At 47.9% G+C, this 17,630-nt stretch overlaps 6 protein-coding genes across 6 annotated transcripts; 3 read left to right on the top strand and 3 right to left on the bottom strand.

Annotated features, from left to right (window-relative positions):
* Window positions 1–770: 770 nt before the first annotated feature.
* F4822DRAFT_430041 (heterokaryon incompatibility protein-domain-containing protein) lies at window positions 771–2,732 on the top strand (the record flags this gene model as incomplete). Its single annotated transcript, XM_051461208.1, has 1 exon — window positions 771–2,732. The coding sequence occupies one exon, from the start codon at window positions 771–773 to the stop codon at window positions 2,730–2,732; it is 1,962 nt and encodes a 653-aa protein (XP_051313062.1).
* Window positions 2,733–5,109: 2,377 nt separating this feature from the next.
* On the top strand, window positions 5,110–7,231 carry F4822DRAFT_444038 (cytochrome P450; the record flags this gene model as incomplete). The annotated part of the gene is made up of 6 exons (XM_051463179.1): window positions 5,110–5,359; window positions 5,422–5,510; window positions 5,564–5,654; window positions 5,710–6,211; window positions 6,282–6,576; window positions 6,635–7,231. 6 exons carry the CDS (start codon window positions 5,110–5,112, stop codon window positions 6,947–6,949), a joined length of 1,542 nt encoding a protein of 513 aa, XP_051313063.1. The 3' UTR covers window positions 6,950–7,231.
* Window positions 7,232–7,777: 546 nt separating this feature from the next.
* Window positions 7,778–9,839, bottom strand: F4822DRAFT_278679 (putative MFS transporter). The gene is made up of 5 exons (XM_051454835.1): window positions 9,610–9,839; window positions 9,417–9,544; window positions 8,978–9,359; window positions 8,623–8,910; window positions 7,778–8,568 (listed from the first exon to the last, which is right to left on the bottom strand). Exons 1-5 carry the CDS (start codon window positions 9,738–9,740, stop codon window positions 7,947–7,949), a joined length of 1,551 nt encoding a protein of 516 aa, XP_051313064.1. The 5' UTR covers window positions 9,741–9,839; the 3' UTR covers window positions 7,778–7,946.
* Window positions 9,840–11,901: 2,062 nt separating this feature from the next.
* On the bottom strand, window positions 11,902–13,638 carry F4822DRAFT_406056 (Yip1-domain-containing protein). The gene is made up of 2 exons (XM_051458359.1): window positions 13,030–13,638; window positions 11,902–12,961 (listed from the first exon to the last, which is right to left on the bottom strand). Exons 1-2 carry the CDS (start codon window positions 13,351–13,353, stop codon window positions 12,347–12,349), a joined length of 939 nt encoding a protein of 312 aa, XP_051313065.1. The 5' UTR covers window positions 13,354–13,638; the 3' UTR covers window positions 11,902–12,346.
* Window positions 13,639–13,816: 178 nt separating this feature from the next.
* On the top strand, window positions 13,817–14,791 carry F4822DRAFT_278817 (protein transporter). Its single transcript, XM_051454836.1, has 3 exons — window positions 13,817–14,018; window positions 14,102–14,544; window positions 14,619–14,791. The coding sequence occupies exons 1-2, from the start codon at window positions 14,016–14,018 to the stop codon at window positions 14,522–14,524; spliced, it is 426 nt and encodes a 141-aa protein (XP_051313066.1). The 5' UTR covers window positions 13,817–14,015; the 3' UTR covers window positions 14,525–14,544; window positions 14,619–14,791.
* Window positions 14,792–15,140: 349 nt separating this feature from the next.
* F4822DRAFT_430047 (uncharacterized protein) lies at window positions 15,141–17,074 on the bottom strand (the record flags this gene model as incomplete). Its single annotated transcript, XM_051461209.1, has 4 exons — window positions 15,141–15,544; window positions 15,603–15,772; window positions 15,823–16,181; window positions 16,277–17,074. 4 exons carry the CDS (start codon window positions 17,072–17,074, stop codon window positions 15,141–15,143), a joined length of 1,731 nt encoding a protein of 576 aa, XP_051313067.1.
* Between the last annotated feature and the right edge of the window lie 556 nt (window positions 17,075–17,630).

The following is a 17,630-nucleotide window of genomic DNA, read 5'->3' on the forward strand; positions in this document are numbered from 1 at the left end:
GTTGGTAAACTATTGCAACTAATTGGCTGTGGCCCGACCCCTCAACAACATCTTATCAAGTCGGCTTTTTATAGTATACCTATGTAATCATGAGTTCTAGGCGATTATTACAGACGCGGCATCTGGGAAGGTGACGCCGTGGCTAGCTTGAGGATGAAACTTGGGAACGGACGAATATGGCTCAACACGAAGACCACAAGCCCCTTCTAAAGAAGATTAACACTGTATTCGGCGGCTCTACTACCGGGCACTACAGTAAGAAGCACGCCCAGCGAAGTAGTCCTTTCGCGGAATTATACTCGGCAAAAAGTTGCCGGTATCTTCGACACGTACGTCTAAGAGACGTATCTTTGCCGCGAAATCCTGTCTGCGCCTTTACGTACTCTGTGCACTTATCTACCTAGGTAGCCATGGCTGTTCTTCATCCCTTTCTTAGAGGAAGGCAACTCTCTAGAAGTAGGATTTACGCCATTGATATCACTTGCTGTACACTCCAAAGTTGCTTTTATCGGCCCCTAACTATCTAGACCATCTAGGACTTTGACCATTAGGGTATAGGGTGAATCCTCCACCAAATCGCCGATTGGGCACAGAGCAATATGTATGATTTGGCATCTCCATTATGTAGTGATGGAACCTATTGGCTCCTTCAGTGGAGTGCCCTTGTCGACCCCTTGTCACGCATACCGTTCCGCATTGAATAATCCTACCTCGCGGTGGCCGAGATCAGGCTACAATACTTCCACCATGTTCTCGATAGAAATGTCGAGATGTCTGTTTACGAGCCACTACAAACCAAAGATACAATCCGCCTCTTGCGCGTGCATAGGGACGCCAATGGTTCGATTGTCGGAGAGCTGAAGCCGTTCTTTCTAGACGCGCCCGGTAAACCTCAATACAAACCTATCTCATACGTCTGGGGTGATGACCACCAAAGCCAGCGGACCATTACTCTAAATGGGCGTGAGTATGGCACGCTGCGTACCGTGTATTCTATTCTCGAGCTATTCTGCGATCGGCCTGAATTCAAGAAATCGCAGCCATGGATTTGGATCGACTTCATCTGCATCAATCAAGAAGACCTGGCTGAGCGCGCGATGCAAGTCGCGCTAATGGTCCGCATCTACGGAGAATCATATGGCGCGACAATCTGGTTAGGCGAGGGGACGTCGTTTTCGGATCGGGGTATGGATATGATGAAGGCAATATCGGAGGGCGATTCGGACGAGGAGAAAAAGAAGGATCCGAAAATGCAGGATGTTGATGCCTGGAAGGATTATGAACAGGTCGCTCTCAACCCTTGGTTCAGACGTGGGTGGACGTTGCAGGAGAGTATCACGGGATACGACGACACGTCTGTATACTTCTTTGGCAATAAGATGTTGACGAGATGGGAGGTTATATGCGCTGCGCACGTTACTCGGTATCGGTTACCTGACGGTATACCGGTTGATATAGATAACTGGTTGCCGCTTTGGAATCGCAGACGTATTTACCATTGGTACCGGTTCCAAGGCCCAGGACGATGGGTTAGCTTGTTGGCGCTGATGGCGTATAATTGTCAGACGGTGGTCTCTGATGATAGGGATCACATCTACTCTCTGCTTGGAGTGATTAATCAGAAGGACCGTGAGACTGTGGGTCTTCCGAGATACGATCTAGATGTCGAGACGGTTTATACGAAGTTAGTCAAGGATTGGGTGCGATCTCATCAGAGTCTGGATATTATTTCCTTTGCGCACATGTGTCATAGGCGACACGGTAAATTTGATTCGACTTTGCCGTCGTGGGTTCCGGACTGGCGAAACAGAGATGTTAAGAGTGCTACGCATATCCCTGTGCTGGTTAGTCAGAGTGGGAAACAGCATATTGGCAATTTTCGTCCGTGGGCGGAATATGACACTCGAGGGGCGTTGAAGTATGACGCCTCTGGGGATAAGAAGCCTGCAGTCGAGTTTTCGGAGGATGGTCGGAGACTCGTATGTAAAGGCATCCTGATTGATGTGTTGGACGGCATCGCGGGCATGGTTGATGAGTCACAACCTGCTTCTGACCAGACTTCCGAGCCTTTAACTCAGTCTACGTCACCTGTTAATTCGCTCGACGTATCTAACCTAGAAGTTTCATCCGCGAATACCCCGACCGATCCTAAGAAGGAAGACGTGCCGACTACCGTCGGGAGGCAGGTAGTATCTAGTCTCGCACACGGACGGGGTGATGAATTCCTAAAACGGCCGGTACCATGGAGACGCTTCTTATCCGATTTTAAAGCGATCGCCCAGAGTGATGGCTACGGCAAGACTGACCAGGGAACCAAGGACTTCATCGCATGGTACAAGATCAACAAGACCCTTCGTATCCGCGGCCTGACTCTCGGAGACATCTGTAAAAATGCGCAGCCTGGCGACGAGAAAGCGTTAAACCAAGAGAAAAGCCGCGAGCCACAAGGGAATAACAGCTTCATCGAAAGGTTCACCCATTCCACTAGCACGGACGACCTTTGCAGACGTCTTTTTGTCACCGAGCAGGGACACCTCGGCACCGCACCGCAACGGGCGCAGAAGGGAGATAAGGTGTGTGTCCTATTTGGGTGCAGTGTGGCTTCTATCCTGCGCCCGGACCCGGTTGCCGCGGATTCTTATGAGTACATTGGCGAGGCATACTTGGATGGTTTCATGGAGGGGCAGGCGTTGAAGATGGGGAAGCCAGAGAGCACGTTCGTTCTTGTTTAAGGCATCAGTAATGAGCCTCCGGGACTAAATTTAAAAGCGATATATGGCATAGATTCGAGCTGATGGAATGATATAAGACTATAATCTTCGTGGATATGGTGAGTCTTTAGAACTAGAATGTTGGTGTGTTTGAGGAGGACATCTGATATTAGAATAAGAAATCTGGTTATTGGCATACGATGGGATATATGGATAGATGTACTTACCAAGAAACATTAGGTAATTTAAGAGTGCTTACGTCATCCATGGCGCTTTGGCTTATGTAATGCCTAGCGCTTATCTAATGAGTTATTACTAAGAATCCATCTGATGACATAAGCAGCTCTTAATCGTATGAGCCCCTCCAATTCAGAATTCTTCCCTCTTCCCTCTTCGTCACCAACATCTTATAACGAGACATTTTTTCAGGCATGTACCCCCAATTATGATTCTGACGATCCGCACTTCGTCATAAATATTTCTCGTAGAGCAGGGGTAACGTCAAATTCTTGTCGGGCGGAGTTCCGGACAAATGTGTGGTTCACATCCAACTTGGAAATAGATCTAGGGATGGTTCCGGAGCCCTGGGATGCTCTACCCCATACAGCCGCAGCGCTACTATATCCCGACCAATAGGAGTAAAGGCGATGCGACGTCGAGACCAACCTTCTATCACTTCGCATTAATAACGACCTCAATATCGAGCAGGGGATTTGAGTTCCTTTATTCGCAGTCCATCACTCCTCGCCATGTCAAGGTTGGGTGGTTGGTAGCCATCGGCCTATTGTTGATAATCTTGCTATCTTCAGACTTAGATTGGGCGACATGGTGAGCCCGACCGGCACCACAAGCCCCGTGCGGTGCGTGATAGTCTACGGCTCAGGCGGCGATGCTCTATTTAACAACTCCTCGGAGGACGAGAAACCGAAAGCGAACTTGGAATACCAAGGGATATGAAGAATAAAGATGTTGGTCCTTCGGGCTTTGCTACGATGATTTATAGTAGGAACTTGCGTCGTTCATGCACTTGCTCATCTAACAGGACCTATAGTGTGAGGCGAAGCAGAAGATCGTCAAGCAACCGACAATTGTTGGAACATAATGGTATGTATATCCTAGAAGTGCTGCTTTGACTAGGTTGAAGATTTACTTCTTTCAAAAGCGTAACTATCTAGGTACTCGTGGATGCGCCTAACTATGACGTTCGACCCTTAATTCGAGACACACGTTGTACAGATTTGATGGTCACCCGCGCGTTGGAACCCAATCGCCCAATAATGTCTTCCGATTTTTTTTTTTTTTTTGAAATTACAACCACACGCAAAATAGAAATGAACATGTCGAATAAAGTACTTCGAATTTAGGGAGAATTGGTAGCAAATCCGAATACGAATGCGGGTCACTGTGGGGGAAGTTGAACAACGATATACGCGCTCTCATACACAACACTCGAACACTTCTCGTCGACGCATCTAGATGGACGTGTCCATTGCTATAGATGTCTTCCAGAAGGTAGGACTACCTTGTCGGTGGTAATCATTTAGTTTACTGGGGTAAAAACACGAACTAGCACCGAATGCGAGCAGCATCGCTTGGAAAGGTGTTTCCATACCAGCCCCTGTCGGCCCTAACACATACTGATCCACATCAGTGATTATTGTTATTATGCATCATGCTATGTTTCAAAACGGTCGAAACATGCCGAGAATGAGATTAGTATACACTCATAAGTGTGTAGAAGGATTCCTCATCATCTTTGATAGGTGTTGAAGAAACGACTAATTAGCTGTAGGTCTTTATAACCTTGCTAGCTGCTCACTGGGCACGTCGTATGGGGGCCACTCTTGGCTCTTTTAGTATCACATCAGGAGAGCTTCGTGCATCGGATGTAACGACAGCCGAGATGCCTTCTAGATTAAGAAGCTCTACTTTTTTAGTAATACCCTCTCTATAACAGGGTCGCACTTATTTAGATCGCGTCGGTTAAATGCGGGCGGTGCTAGGTAACTGCCTCTTCACACTAAGTAGTTTGTGTACAAGACTTCATTCAGTCAGGCTGTCAAGTAAGAGATAGGATGCTAGAGCCCAGGTAGTATTACAGATCATCCATGCAAGGATCTCTCTAGTTACCCAATTATTGGTAGGCCTTTACGAAAAATACGGCGATACGTCTATGGCTAGCATTCGTGTTCGCATTTACTTTTACTTTTATACTTGTCAATGACTAACACCGCCGCACATACCAATCTCCCTACTGCTCAGGCACTGTCGTACCTATATATATGGGGTACGGTACTATTCCGTCGGTCCACCGAGCTCTGTACATCCCCACTGACCGAGTAGGGTCTGTATTTTATTTTGTTTCCTCAGTAAAGTTACTACCTGAGCGCAACAAGATATGGATGTGATCACAAATGTCCTCGCGGACAGATCACCTGTTCTGGCCTCTGTCGCCATAATCCTCGTCACGGTGTTCATCGCATCTCGATTATTCGACAGGGAGAGCTTATCGCATTTACCCCTGGTGGGCGCGGAGTTTGGGGATGCCGAAAAGCGAAGGAAGGCGTACATCACGAACAGTTTGGATTTTTACAAGAAGGGGTACGAATTATATAAGTCGAAACCATTTCGAATAACCTCACTCGATGGTACGAAAAACGCTGCTCGGTCGATGGGTTTGGGCGACAAGGGAATGCTAATGGTATTATAGGCGATGTCATTGTCTTGCCTCGACATCTGATGGAAGAAGTGAGACAACTTCCGGATGAATGTATCGATATTCACAAGGCCTTCGATGTCGTATGTCTTGTCTATAACCTCGAATGGTGATCATATACGCTAACGCGATGAAGATGAATGAGCAGAAACACCTTGGCATGGGCGACACTCGACGAACGAAATTCCTCGTCCATATTGTTCAGCACGACTTAACTCGCGGCTTGGGTACGTCATATATAATATCGGGATAGCCTGGTTAGGCAACTAAATGAGAATGTAGTGCGTGTCAACCCCCGACTCTCGGCCGAGACAAACCGTGCGGTTCACTCGGAGCTGCCGCCTTGCGACGATTGGACCCCTGCTGTGGTATATTCAACACTGCTGCGAATAGTAGCTATTGTCTCGGGCGCCCTTTTCATCGGCGAGGAACTATGTCGCTCAGAAGAATACATTCAGGCTAGCATTGGGTATACGTTGGACTTCATCGGCGCTGTGGAGAATCTTAAGAAGTGGCACAGGCGATGGCGATGGTTCGGACGATATTTTACACCCGAAGTCGATAAGCTATTCTCGGACCGCAAGAAGGCGCACAACTTTTTGCGACCTATCATCGAACAAAGACGCGCCGCTATGAAGGCTGGCAGGGAAATGCCTGATGATGCTCTTCAATGGATGTTGAATAGCGTGGATAAGTTCGGTTTGACTGATGCTGATTTGGCTGAGACGCAGTTGGGTATGAGTTTGGCCGCGATTCACACCACGACTTTGACTTTAACTCTTATGTAAGACCCCATTTGAAGAACGAACCGGCTATTTCGGAATTCCCTTATACTGACATCATTTTCTTGGCAGAATATATGATCTCGTAATCAGGCCCGACGTGGTTAACGAGTTGCGCGAGGAGATCAGGACGGTTACCGCCGCACACAATGGCGTCATGACCACCCAAGCGCTCTTCGAGATGAAATTGTTAGACAGTGTTATGAAGGAATCGCAGCGCGTGAATCCAGGATCTACAGTCCGATTCCAGCGATTTGTCGCCAAGCCTGTGACTCTTAGTGATGGTACCTACTTGCCTGCCGGATACATGATCGAGACAGCACACGGCCTGACGGTCTCGGATCCGGAGCTATTCCCGAACCCTGAGGTAAGAAGCTAAACCAGTCCCCCTCTTCCCAAAAGGACTTCAATACTAACGTTACCAGGAATTCGACGCGCACCGCTTCCAAAACCTACGTAACGGCACAGCCGAGGATAAGTTAAACTATAAGAACAAGGAACAATACCAATTCGTAACCATGACGAAGGACTTCATGTCCTTTGGCTACGGCCGCCATTCTTGCCCTGGTCGCTATTTTGCCGCTCAGGAGATCAAGCTCATTATCGCGCGTCTGTTGCTTGACTTCGATATGAAGATGCCGGACGGTCTTACCGAGCGTTATGCCAATCTTTCGCAGGGTGCGAATGCTTTCCCGGATCCGACTAAGGAGGTGCTGTTTAGGCGGGTTAAGAATACGTAGGGGTTTATAGATGTTGGTCCTATGTATGTAGAGTTGTCTTACTGTATAGCGAGATGATATATATAATACGAGCGATTCGATCTTGAAATAGGTAGTGTTCGTCGGTTGAACTTGTTATGAATGGGAGCCCAAGCCGTCTTATAGGCAGACTCAGTATAATCAGTGCGCCGCTAATCTCCCGCCTCGACATAGAACCGTTCGCCGTCTCTGAGTAAACGATTAGGTTGTGCTTTACGAGAACCAAGAAATCGTATACGATTGGTTGCTGGGGCGGTACCTAGGTAATCTAGTAAGAAAATACGCACGCAAAATCGCATCTAGGTTTGTCGTATCAGTGCCTACGATGTCACTCGGCTCTCGGATTCGGTTCCCGTCGGAGCGTACCTAGGTACCGGGAAAGGCGTTATTCTACGGACTAAGCGGTGGGGTAGTCCGCAACCTCCAGTGTTTCCGCCGTTCGTACTGCAGCGGATTACGCCTTTCGGAAACACGTTAATACCCACACTATGTGAAGCGAAGCTATCCCGATACACGAGATCGAATGAACAGTCTCGCCGCGTTGGCCTTTTATCGGAATGTGCGGAAAACGTCGACGTTGCGCCGGATGAGTTTGCGTTAGTGTAGCGGATCGGAAGACTGGCCTTCCAAAGATTCGTCATGTACCATTCTACTTATGATCCAGGTGCCTACGTCACTCGAGGCTAATGGAGCTCTAGCGCCCGGTATAGAATATTCCTTCCAGGCGATCAATACCTTCAAATTTAATCGTTGTCCATGGGGGTGGTAAACAATTCTAGATGAGATTCCTGGTGTGATGAAGCACGCAAACACGAGATCAAACAATACCTAGGTACGATTCTCAAGATCGTAAAGCTAGTAGTAACATTTTAGTATATACCTAACTCAACCGGAACATATACTTCCATTCCGAACCCAATCCGAATCCCAAGCCAATAACCTATAACGCACACTATATACTCCCACCCTCTTAACACAATCAAGGCTTCCACCTCCAACCCGGATGTCTCCATTCCAAACTTTCAATCTGCTCCTGCGTCAACCCCTCCAGCGCCTTACTAACATCGATCTTATCACGCCTCTTATTATCGGCCTTCATCCAAAACAACGTAATCGTAGCAACGATAAGCTGCATACTCGAAGTAGCCAAATTCAATCCATTTCCAATATGGTAATCAGGTCCATCCCAACTGAGATACGACCAAGTAGCTACCAAACCACCGATGTTGCCGAACATCATGTTAGTCGCTAGACTCATGCTACGCGCTGAATCGGAGATAACCTGCGCGGATACTTGTGCGTTTGTCAAGGCGCCGGCGGCGAATGTGCTGATGGCGCAGAAGAACGTCGCTGCGTATCGCACTTTGGTGTCGGTGCTCGCGAGGAACATGATGTAGCCCATCATTGTGAGAGGCGAGATGATGATTAGGAAGATTTGCCGTTTGTCCATACGCCAGCTTAGCAATGGGAAGAGGACTTCGAAGAAGGCGCCGACTACGTATGGTGGGACTGTGTACAGTTGCTTTTGCACCGTTGAGTAGTTGGGGTATATGCTTGCTACGATAGTTGGCGCGAAGTATGCCAGACCTTGGACGGTGACGCTGTGGTGTTTGGTTAGTAATCGCGGTTTTCGGGCGTCTGTAGAAGGGACATACTTATTAAGTAGGAAGACAAAGGCAGTTGATAAGACGGCGGGATTCCAGAAGCCCAACCAGACCTTCTGTCGGCCGGTCTTATCAATAACTGTAGTCTGCGCGAGGAGCTCCGACTTAACTCGCGCAACAGCTAGAGTCTTTTGTTCCTCGGTAAGCCAACGCGCCGTTTCGGGCCGGTCCGTCAACGTAATAAAAGCGATCAGGCCGAGTCCCATCGTGATAATCCCTTCGACCAAGAAGACCATGCGCCAGGCACGGACATCGCCGATATGAGATAGACTTAGAATACTACAACACTTCAGAGTTAGCGGCTACTAACATAGAAAGACAATCCCGTTCATAAAAGCCTACGCACCCCGAAGCAAGTAATCCTCCAAAAGCGCCGGCCAGCGGAGCCATAACAACGAATAAAGATATCCGAAAGACCAGCTCGGAGCGACGATACCATCGCGAAAGGTAATACGAAATTCCGGGCATCATGCCGGCTTCCAAGATACCAAGCAGGAAACGGACACCACAAGCCGCCGGCAGCGTTTTAACAAATGCCATTCCCAGAGAACAGACCCCGAAACCAAATGACAGGAAAGGGAGAAACCAGCCAGGGCCAATCCACTTGCATGCCAAATTAGACGGGATCTCGAAGAGGATATAGCTGATGAAGAAAATGGAAAGAAGCATGTTATAATCATTTCCCTTCATGCCCAAATCGGCTTCAAGCCCGGCTAATCGTGCATTGCCTGCAGGTAGTTAGATACAAGCCGCGCCATCATAAACAACTGATGGCGATAACATACCGATATTCGCACGATCAATAAAGCAAAAGAGGTATAATATCGAGACCGTCGGGACAACCATCCAATCTATTTTAGTCCTCAGCTTTCTCTCAGCCTGCCGATCGAATTCAACTATAGCCACGCCATGGCTATGATATGATTAGTACGCATATTGCTGCGTTCCAAATTTGTCCGGTGGCTTGAGACATCTCACCTATCAGTAGCAGCCAATCCTTCTTCGGCAACAAGATCGACATCTTTTTCCACACGTTGTTCCTGCGGCGTGTAATCAGGAAGTGATTCTTTCGCGTCGGACGAAGTTTTAATCTCATCGGATGCCGCCATTTTAATAATTACTCATGCCTTTTCTTCTACGTTGAATTGACCGCGCGCGAGAAAAACATCGAAGAAGAATAAGCCTCGTAGCCCAATTCAGAAAAATTCACGTTGGCGGGTGACTGCAGGGTTATGTATTCGAGCACAGATAAGTTACGTATGCATGGTATCCCAGTAGGGGTCGGGATAGGGAAATTTTCATTGTACTATGTACAGCTGTACCTATATTCGACAAGTCGAAGCCAATCACCTGGGTTTCCGTTCTTTGTGGGCGTCAATGGCTTGCAATGATAGGATCAGCATAAGCATTACCCCAAGAAAGGAACGCGGGGAAGCTGGCAACTTGCCGGAGCTATCGCGCAGTTCGCGGCCTTGATTTTGGGGTAGCTTGTTGAATCATTGGAGGTGCACGGGGTTTGGCTGGTTAGCTATTACAACCAAGTGTGTACCTATTCAGGTATGTGGCGTCTCGATATGACCGAGGACACCGTCGCAGTGACCCGTTTAGAGTAACAATGGATACGGGATCATGTTCGAGCGTCACCACACACCACACATGTGTCGTGCATCACAGATTCGAGTTTGCTGCTACCAACACCGGAGATAGTTGATAGCAAACACGACGCGATACAACCTTGCGGCAAATTGATTACGCAGCTCAACGTTCCGCAATTAAAACAGCTGCAAGTCCATCCATCGGCGGGCCGCAAACGCCAAGCTTTCAGGGCTCAGGGGTTTGTCTGACTCGTCTAGAGCAAAATGAGACCTTGGATCCCTACTTTTTTGTAGCTTGGCGATGGATGCATCTCAGACTTCTGGAAACAAAAGCTTGGTCTGTGTTTCGAGGGTGCTATTGTTGTGTAATGTAGATGATAATCTCATTCCTCGTAAGGAAAGGAATCCCTAGGTAGGGTTCGGGTTGTTACATCAAACTCCAACTCTTCGGTAGTGATGGTCGGCAATAATTGTTCTCTATTGAAGCCAGAGGTGTACAGGCCGAAAACGGTACTAACCAAAGTCGACACCGTTTCAAAAATTAAACCGTGCTCATATCCCCGTCCCGATTCCACGTGGAGCTTCCGAGGTGTAAATATCGGACCTGTTCCTGATTGGATGATCGGGAGTTGGTGTTGGGGAATACCCCAAGCTAGAAATTTGGTGAACCAACAATAGCTCAGGCAGAGCTCATGTTCCTATGCGCCTGACCGGGAATATCGGTGTTAAGTTACTCTTAGAGTATGAGGAATAGTTTCAACATCGTGGGTAATGAGAATGGGTTTTACACTCTTGCGCCGCTCCCCGTAGTACCGTAGTAAATTTCATTCAGATCCATAACAGGTTCAAAACTGCTCGCGGAGAACGTCAGAGTGGAATCAGGTCTTCGTCCCCTCTTGACTTTAGTCTCATGGGTTTCCTTGGGCTCCTTCGTTTCTTTAGTCTCCTTAGGTTCCCATTCAAGAATTTCAATGTGAGGATATCTCCTCATCCAGTGAACAATCCACTGTTTTCCGAGCTTCTTGTCGGACCCTTGCTTTTTCAGCACTCGATCCGCGAGATTGAATAGCTCGTCCTTGGCTGGCGGACAACCTAATTGGCACTGAGCAGACGCCCACTCGGCGAGAAGACATTCTTGTCTCAGTGTCAATCGCGACAACTCGCTCCGTAGATCTTTAGGTGCTCTACCACGAGTCCGCGCATTGAGATGGCTGGGCGGCACACCGAAACGTCGTGCCGCTTCGTTAATCTTGTCGCCGTTTCGGACGGCCTCGACAGCGCCCTCCATGTCAGTTCCACTCCATTGGTATCGGGTCCGTAATCTGTCCCCGTCGTCTGATTTACGAGGCGGCGGTTTTGGTCTTTTATCTCCTAAGCGCTCTGCTAAGGTAGTCTTGGGAACCCGAAATCTCATAGATGCTTGACGTAACGATAGGCCATCTTCTGTGATGGCTTGTACGGCCCTTGCCATATCATCCTCTGAATAAGCACGATATTTGGCACCGCTGCGTGGATTACTTGGTGGGTTTGTTTGAGTGGAGTAAAGAGGGAGTTGCATGGCAGCTGTATTGGATAAATCCATGGTCGATTTTATACGTTCTAATTATACTTTGAATGGCATTAGTTAGAAGTTAAAGTCTTACGATATAAGAAGTGTCCCAATTTTGACCTTATGATGGTGGGGTGAACGAGGGAGCGGGGAGTGATTTGTTAGGCGGGATAATAAGTCCAGACACGTGAATCTGCCTGCATATACTAAGGTACATCATGAACTTTATCGCCCCTTTTCTTTTTTTATATACACAGGAGCAGATTATGGCTGGAGCAACGTCGCAATTGTTAGGTATCTTGTAGTATTTCATTCAACCGTTTGCTTGGGTAGAAGATGGGTCATCACTCCTATTAACACCATCCATCCGTACCCAGATATCTCCACCACCCTTCCCCAGAATTGCTACCTACCACTACAGGTAAACACACTGCAATGAGTTCATCGCCAAGCTTATGTAGAGTAGATTCTTCGTCAGTGGAAGGCAGGCCGAGGAACCTCTCTTCTCTATCATGGACCCTCAAGACAATTTTTAATTCGATATAATGTCTCCAACAATCCGACCAGTACTTCATGACACACCTGCTGCTTTGCCTAGGCTACCAGACCCTCGGCTGCTAAATATGCTCATGATTCCGAATCCAACGTAGAACAGCATTAGGGGGTACGCTACTAGAGCCCTCATCTGCATCATTCGTCCCACTGCGCAGAACATGCCACTCGCGCTCGTTGTACACCATACAATCGCCGCGCTTGTAAGGATATAGCCGAGAGGTCCATCCATCGGTACAACAATGCCTATTAAACTCGTTATAACAAGAGGTAAGAGGCAGTATCCTAGCACACTTGCGCTTCTCGCAAACGTAAGGTTATTGCTTAAATGTCCCTTGCCATCGTCTCTTCCACCCGCAGTAGGATCGCCGGGATAGCCTGGTGCAGAGGAATACGCTGCCGCTGCATGTCCAGGCGATGCGGTATTAGAGCCGTCGGGTGACATAAGCGAGAGGATCGTGTGTAGGGCGACCGAGCCCATAAGTGCCAGTCCGTAGATATATCCGAAATGCACCTTACCACTGAAAAGCAGAAATGTACCGAAGAGGAGGAAGAAAAGAATAGGACCGCCGAGGTCTGAGTCGTCCATTATATGTTGATCTATTCGGCCGAAGGGGTTGAGAACTGCTAATGTCTAAATAACGATTAGTAACGTCGCTAGATAAACTAAGAAGAATCCACGAAGCTGGCTGGGATGCTCACCTTCATTTGTATGTGTTCGAAGTTAACTCCCAATTCTTCCAGTAACGGCGGTTCGCCATCATATCCTTCCGTCGAGAAAGCAGCGAGCCAACCTGTCCGTAGACCACCTTGTTCACCCATCCGCCCACTTACACCCGGTGCAGCGCCAAACCCTCCATATGCGGCGGGCCCTGGCGTAGGCGCGCCATAGCCGTATGATTGCGCCGGGGCTCCTTGACCAGGGACGCCGGGGGAGTAGGATGACGGGTAGAATTGGAGGTTTTGCGCAGCTGCTGCACCGCCGACGTATTGGTTTGGAGGGGGCGCGCCGTAGTATTGCGACATATTTTCGTGGTATTAAGTACCTAGACGGATGGTGATCGGAGGAAGCTCGCTCGGTTTGTATTATTCGGGACCGCGTAGATTTGGGGATTAGAATACAAATTAATTTAGAATGAGCCGCCTTCTCTATATTCCCGAACAAAGAAGAGGAGGTTCGAAGGAGATGAGTGGCGGTCGGAAGGTTACGTGGCGTGGTGGATGTTGTGGAATGTTGTTCGGTGGGTTAGATGGCTGGTGGTGTTTTCGTGCTTCAAAAAAGTTGAAGGGATCGCTAAAAATGAATCTGTCTTCACCGATGTGGCACCCGCGAAGCTCGGTCGGGTACGAAATACGTAACCTCTTCCCATTGCAGCTTCTCCCCTGTACTGTGGCTCAATTCCAATCAATAAGTGGCTGGTGTGGCCAGAGTTTTTAGATCCACTTAGATCGATAAAGGCGGGCGAAAAAAATATCGGACCTGAGGGAGCGGCAATTCCGACATGGTCTTCTAATCGTCCGTTATCGCGACAATTTTCTAGCTGTGACGACTTATTTCTCTTCATAATTCCAAAAAGAAACTTCGTCGTCGCTTTCAATTGTAGTGATCGACACAGTCTTCTACACATTCTGGGCTTACCAACCCTAGCCGCCGTTCTTTGTCTTTCGGCAATCTTCACACAGCAAAGATGGTACGTTCTTGAGCAAGATTTTTTCTGGGCGTGAATAACTCTGCCGATGCGCCACACACATGTTTTACTAACAGTACGAGCAGGCACACCGCATTGTAACACAAATCGTCCTCGTAGGCAGCCGAGTACTCGGTCGTGCCTTTACCGAAGCCTACAAGCAAGCGCAAGCCTCATCCAACTACGCGCGAGCACAAGCGAAGCTCAACCCGAATGCGGCCTCCGCCCGAGCGAGTCTCTCAAGCGGCATGACCCTAGATGAAGCCTGCAAAATCCTCAATGTCAAGCCGCCGCAAGGAGGAAAGGCAAATATGGAGGAAGTCATGGAACGGTTTAAGAAACTTTTCGATCAGAACGATCCGCAAAAAGGAGGCAGTTTCTACCTACAGAGCAAGATATTAAGAGCGAGGGAACGTATAGAGGCCGAAGTCAGACCCGCTATGGAGAAAGCTGCGCAGGAGGCTGAAATAAAAGAAGGTTGGAAGCCAAAGATGTATAAAGACCGGTAGTGACTTTGGTCATGGGGGGAATTAAGGAAGTCCAGTTTCTGGTATGGGATGAATGTCACTGAGAGGGATTCAGAGACTCGTTACACCCAACAACATATTTAGGAAAAGCATCTTCACTCGAATGGCATGGCCCGGCGTTACTTGGGGAGTTCATTTTACGAATCCATAGTCCGATTCGTTTCCTGGTCGGGATTAGACGGAAAAAGACGTTTGTACCACCATATTTGTACACGCAAAAATTTATTATATAATGGTCATCATTCGTCGCCCCACACCTGGATCAGGAGTGGGAATTCTCGGAAAGCCTCCGACGAAACGAAGATAGATATACCCCGTTCACTTTTGACTAAACATGCCACGTTAGATACCTGCGCGCATTACCAAGTAACCAAGGTATGTGATACGTACGTCCACACGGTCAACAGGTATGTAGTTAGGCCCAGCAGTCAACTGTGAGACATGTTCAACAAAGAGCTTATTTTCCACGTTACAATAAAGAGAGACCTTGGGTACTATGAATACCTTTCATCCCATTCATCTGTATCGACGTCCGTCGTCGCGTCCGAATCCGAACCCCCCGAAACAAATGTATCCTATAAATTAGTTAATATGTGTTTCAACGCAGTAGCATATATACTACCTCAAAGGGAACCTCCTCAAGCCTTGAGGGGACACCGAACGACCGAAGGTGGATATCTGTCAATAACATGTCGTAAATTACTGGGATGACCATATGTAGCGTACCGTACTCGACCTCTTTCTTGACTGCCGAATGGCTCGCTTTGACTGAACTGAGAACGCAGCGTCCATCATGAAAGCACCCTACCGAACAGATTCCTTCAATGTCTATAGTCTGCTTCTCACGAGAGCGCCTATATCGTTCAAGGATTTGATATCCAAATACAGACCATGTTGCTACTTCGCTATATACGCAACCGAGAGACCAGAGGTCCCCAGCTTGGCCTAGTTCAGTATCTTTCACATTAGTAGTCGGCCTAGAACTGGCGTCTTCTGGAGATTCTGTGCACACTTGTCATTCCTAATTTCGTCCAGCGAGTTATATATACTTTCAACGTACCGTATATTCGAGTACGAGCACTGTCCCAATCTAATATGTCTTCGGCCTTTGGTTTTATACTTCTAAAATGGCTGAAGCCAAGATCCGCGAATTTAAAAGTGACACCGTAAATCGAAGGGTCGAAACTGCCCGTAACCATTATTATTCCTGGTCTGATATTTCGAAGCCATCTGTATCCACTTAGTTATCCGGTCGAATACCCGTTCGCCAGGAAACAAACCCGAATACAGAACTACCGTTTAGATCACGGTATGGAATTCTGTGGATATATAATAGTGCGCTCCCTAGCTGGAAGATCCGTTTCCAGAGATGCCTCATCTCGTTTTCTGAGGTTGGTGGTGTATTATTCTTCATATAGGATCCTAGGTCACCCATTTCTGTGTTTTCAAGTAGCAGACAGAACGTATTCCCAAATCGAACACCTCCAAAGTGGGCAACAATTTCTTCCGTGGCAAATCGTTCTGCCGATAGTCGATTAAGCGCACGTAGTTCTGCTTCGTAGTATTCCTTGGCATTGGAGGATTTAAAATTTTCAATGCGCACACAACGGGGTCTGTCGACCACGACGAAGTCGTATCCCTGACACCAGCTCGTAGGTTCCAATGACGAGCGGTATGATTCCCAATATATGATCCATGGATTACTGCCCTATCAATTATCGCACAACCACTGACTCCAAGATAATTTGTGGACTTGATCGGGAGGATTTCCTGAGGTGATCGACTCGTTTCTCGAAGGATAGACGAAGCACATTCATGAAGAAAGCCCAGGGCCCTTACACAGAACCTCCATTGCACTTGATCAAACCGTCTCCAAAGTGCAAAGTCATCAAATGGTGCCCAGCCCGGATTCGCAAGAAAGGGTAGATTAGAATCGTGAAGCTCCGGGTTCGATACAAAGATCGGAAGTAAATCCCATCGCCTTAATAATAGCAATATACACATCACCTTCCCACACGTCTCTCTGATAGCTTTACGCTTGATGTTCATCCGTGCTGTCCTCATAATAAGCTCTAGGATGGAGTCGAGCAGACTCCCATCTCTGAAAAGTATCTGAACTTCAATGTCGGGGATGAAATCGGCACGTACGGTAAGGTCATCGCCTGTCAGCCCGCTAACTCTGACCCGCTTGATCCAGGAATGGAATCTTTGCAGGGTGGTCGAACTCGTTTCTCCAAGTAGAGGATTGATGGCCAGAATGATATCCTCGGGGATTTGGAGCATGCACTGAAGGGTTTTAAACATCCAGAGTGAATTGATACACCGATCCTCCCTGAGCCGCCTCCAAGCCAGCCAAGGCAGTGGGGCGTATTTGTCTACTGATATCCCATAAACATTTAGTTGCTGCAAAGTCGCTAGAAGCTCAGAGAGGCACTCTAACCTTAGGAGATGATCTGCTGCCCCAAACTCTTTGAAAATGAATACCAGTGGACTTCTCGGCCCAATTGCTTCTGGGTATAGTTTCTCTTCCATCTTTCTCTTAGACTGATTCAATCTTAGCAAAACAAGAATTGTAAGGCGAGTTGAAACTCCATTGTCTCCAAGGATTGGTTCCAAAAGCTGTACCGCAGAGCGATAATTCCCGGTGCTTATGTACACATCTGCAAGAGTAATCCGAACAAGTGGCACGCCGGAAAGACTTGCCAATGGTTCAGGACTAATTTTCAGAATACTCTCGCCGAATTCGATTGCTTCCACTTCCTTGCCTGCGCCGTGGAAACACTTGATCAGCTCTGCAGCAATAGAAATACTTTTGAATTATTGGTATGAGACAGGAAATATATGCTTGGCCCCATTGCTCATCCTCTGTAACGTGTTGAATGACCTGGCAGATACGACCCAGGTAACGCTCGCGCTCCTGCAGTTCATTGTCAAGGACGCTCTTTGTGATCGCCCCGAGTAGATGGAGGAATTGGATAAATCTGCATATTTTCTGAGGGAGTCCAGTGGGAGGTGTTGAATTGGGTTCCTCTTTTAACGACACAGCGCACAGCAGCGTGTAAAAACATAGACGCTGCACACATATTCG

The sequence above is a fragment of the Hypoxylon trugodes genome (assembly GCF_022578975.1).
Source record: "Hypoxylon trugodes strain CBS 135444 unplaced genomic scaffold F4822scaffold_6, whole genome shotgun sequence".
In the NCBI taxonomy this organism is placed as follows: Eukaryota; Fungi; Ascomycota; class Sordariomycetes; order Xylariales; family Hypoxylaceae; genus Hypoxylon; species Hypoxylon trugodes.

What these genes read in the sequence shown, in the direction of transcription:
- F4822DRAFT_278679 (XM_051454835.1), bottom strand. Translation starts at nt 9,740, where the DNA reads ATGGCGGCATCCGATGAGATTAAAACTTCGTCCGACGCGAAAGAATCA. An exon ending in TATTGATCGTGCGAATATCG is followed by an intron (nt 9,360 to 9,416) that starts GTATGTTATCGC and finishes AACTACCTGCAG; the next exon opens with GCAATGCACGATTAGCCGGG. An exon ending in TTTGTCTTCCTACTTAATAA is followed by an intron (nt 8,569 to 8,622) that starts GTATGTCCCTTC and finishes CAAACACCACAG; the next exon opens with CGTCACCGTCCAAGGTCTGG.
- F4822DRAFT_406056 (XM_051458359.1), bottom strand. Translation starts at nt 13,353, where the DNA reads ATGTCGCAATACTACGGCGCGCCCCCTCCAAACCAATACGTCGGCGGT. An exon ending in TCGAACACATACAAATGAAG is followed by an intron (nt 12,962 to 13,029) that starts GTGAGCATCCCA and finishes ATCGTTATTTAG; the next exon opens with ACATTAGCAGTTCTCAACCC.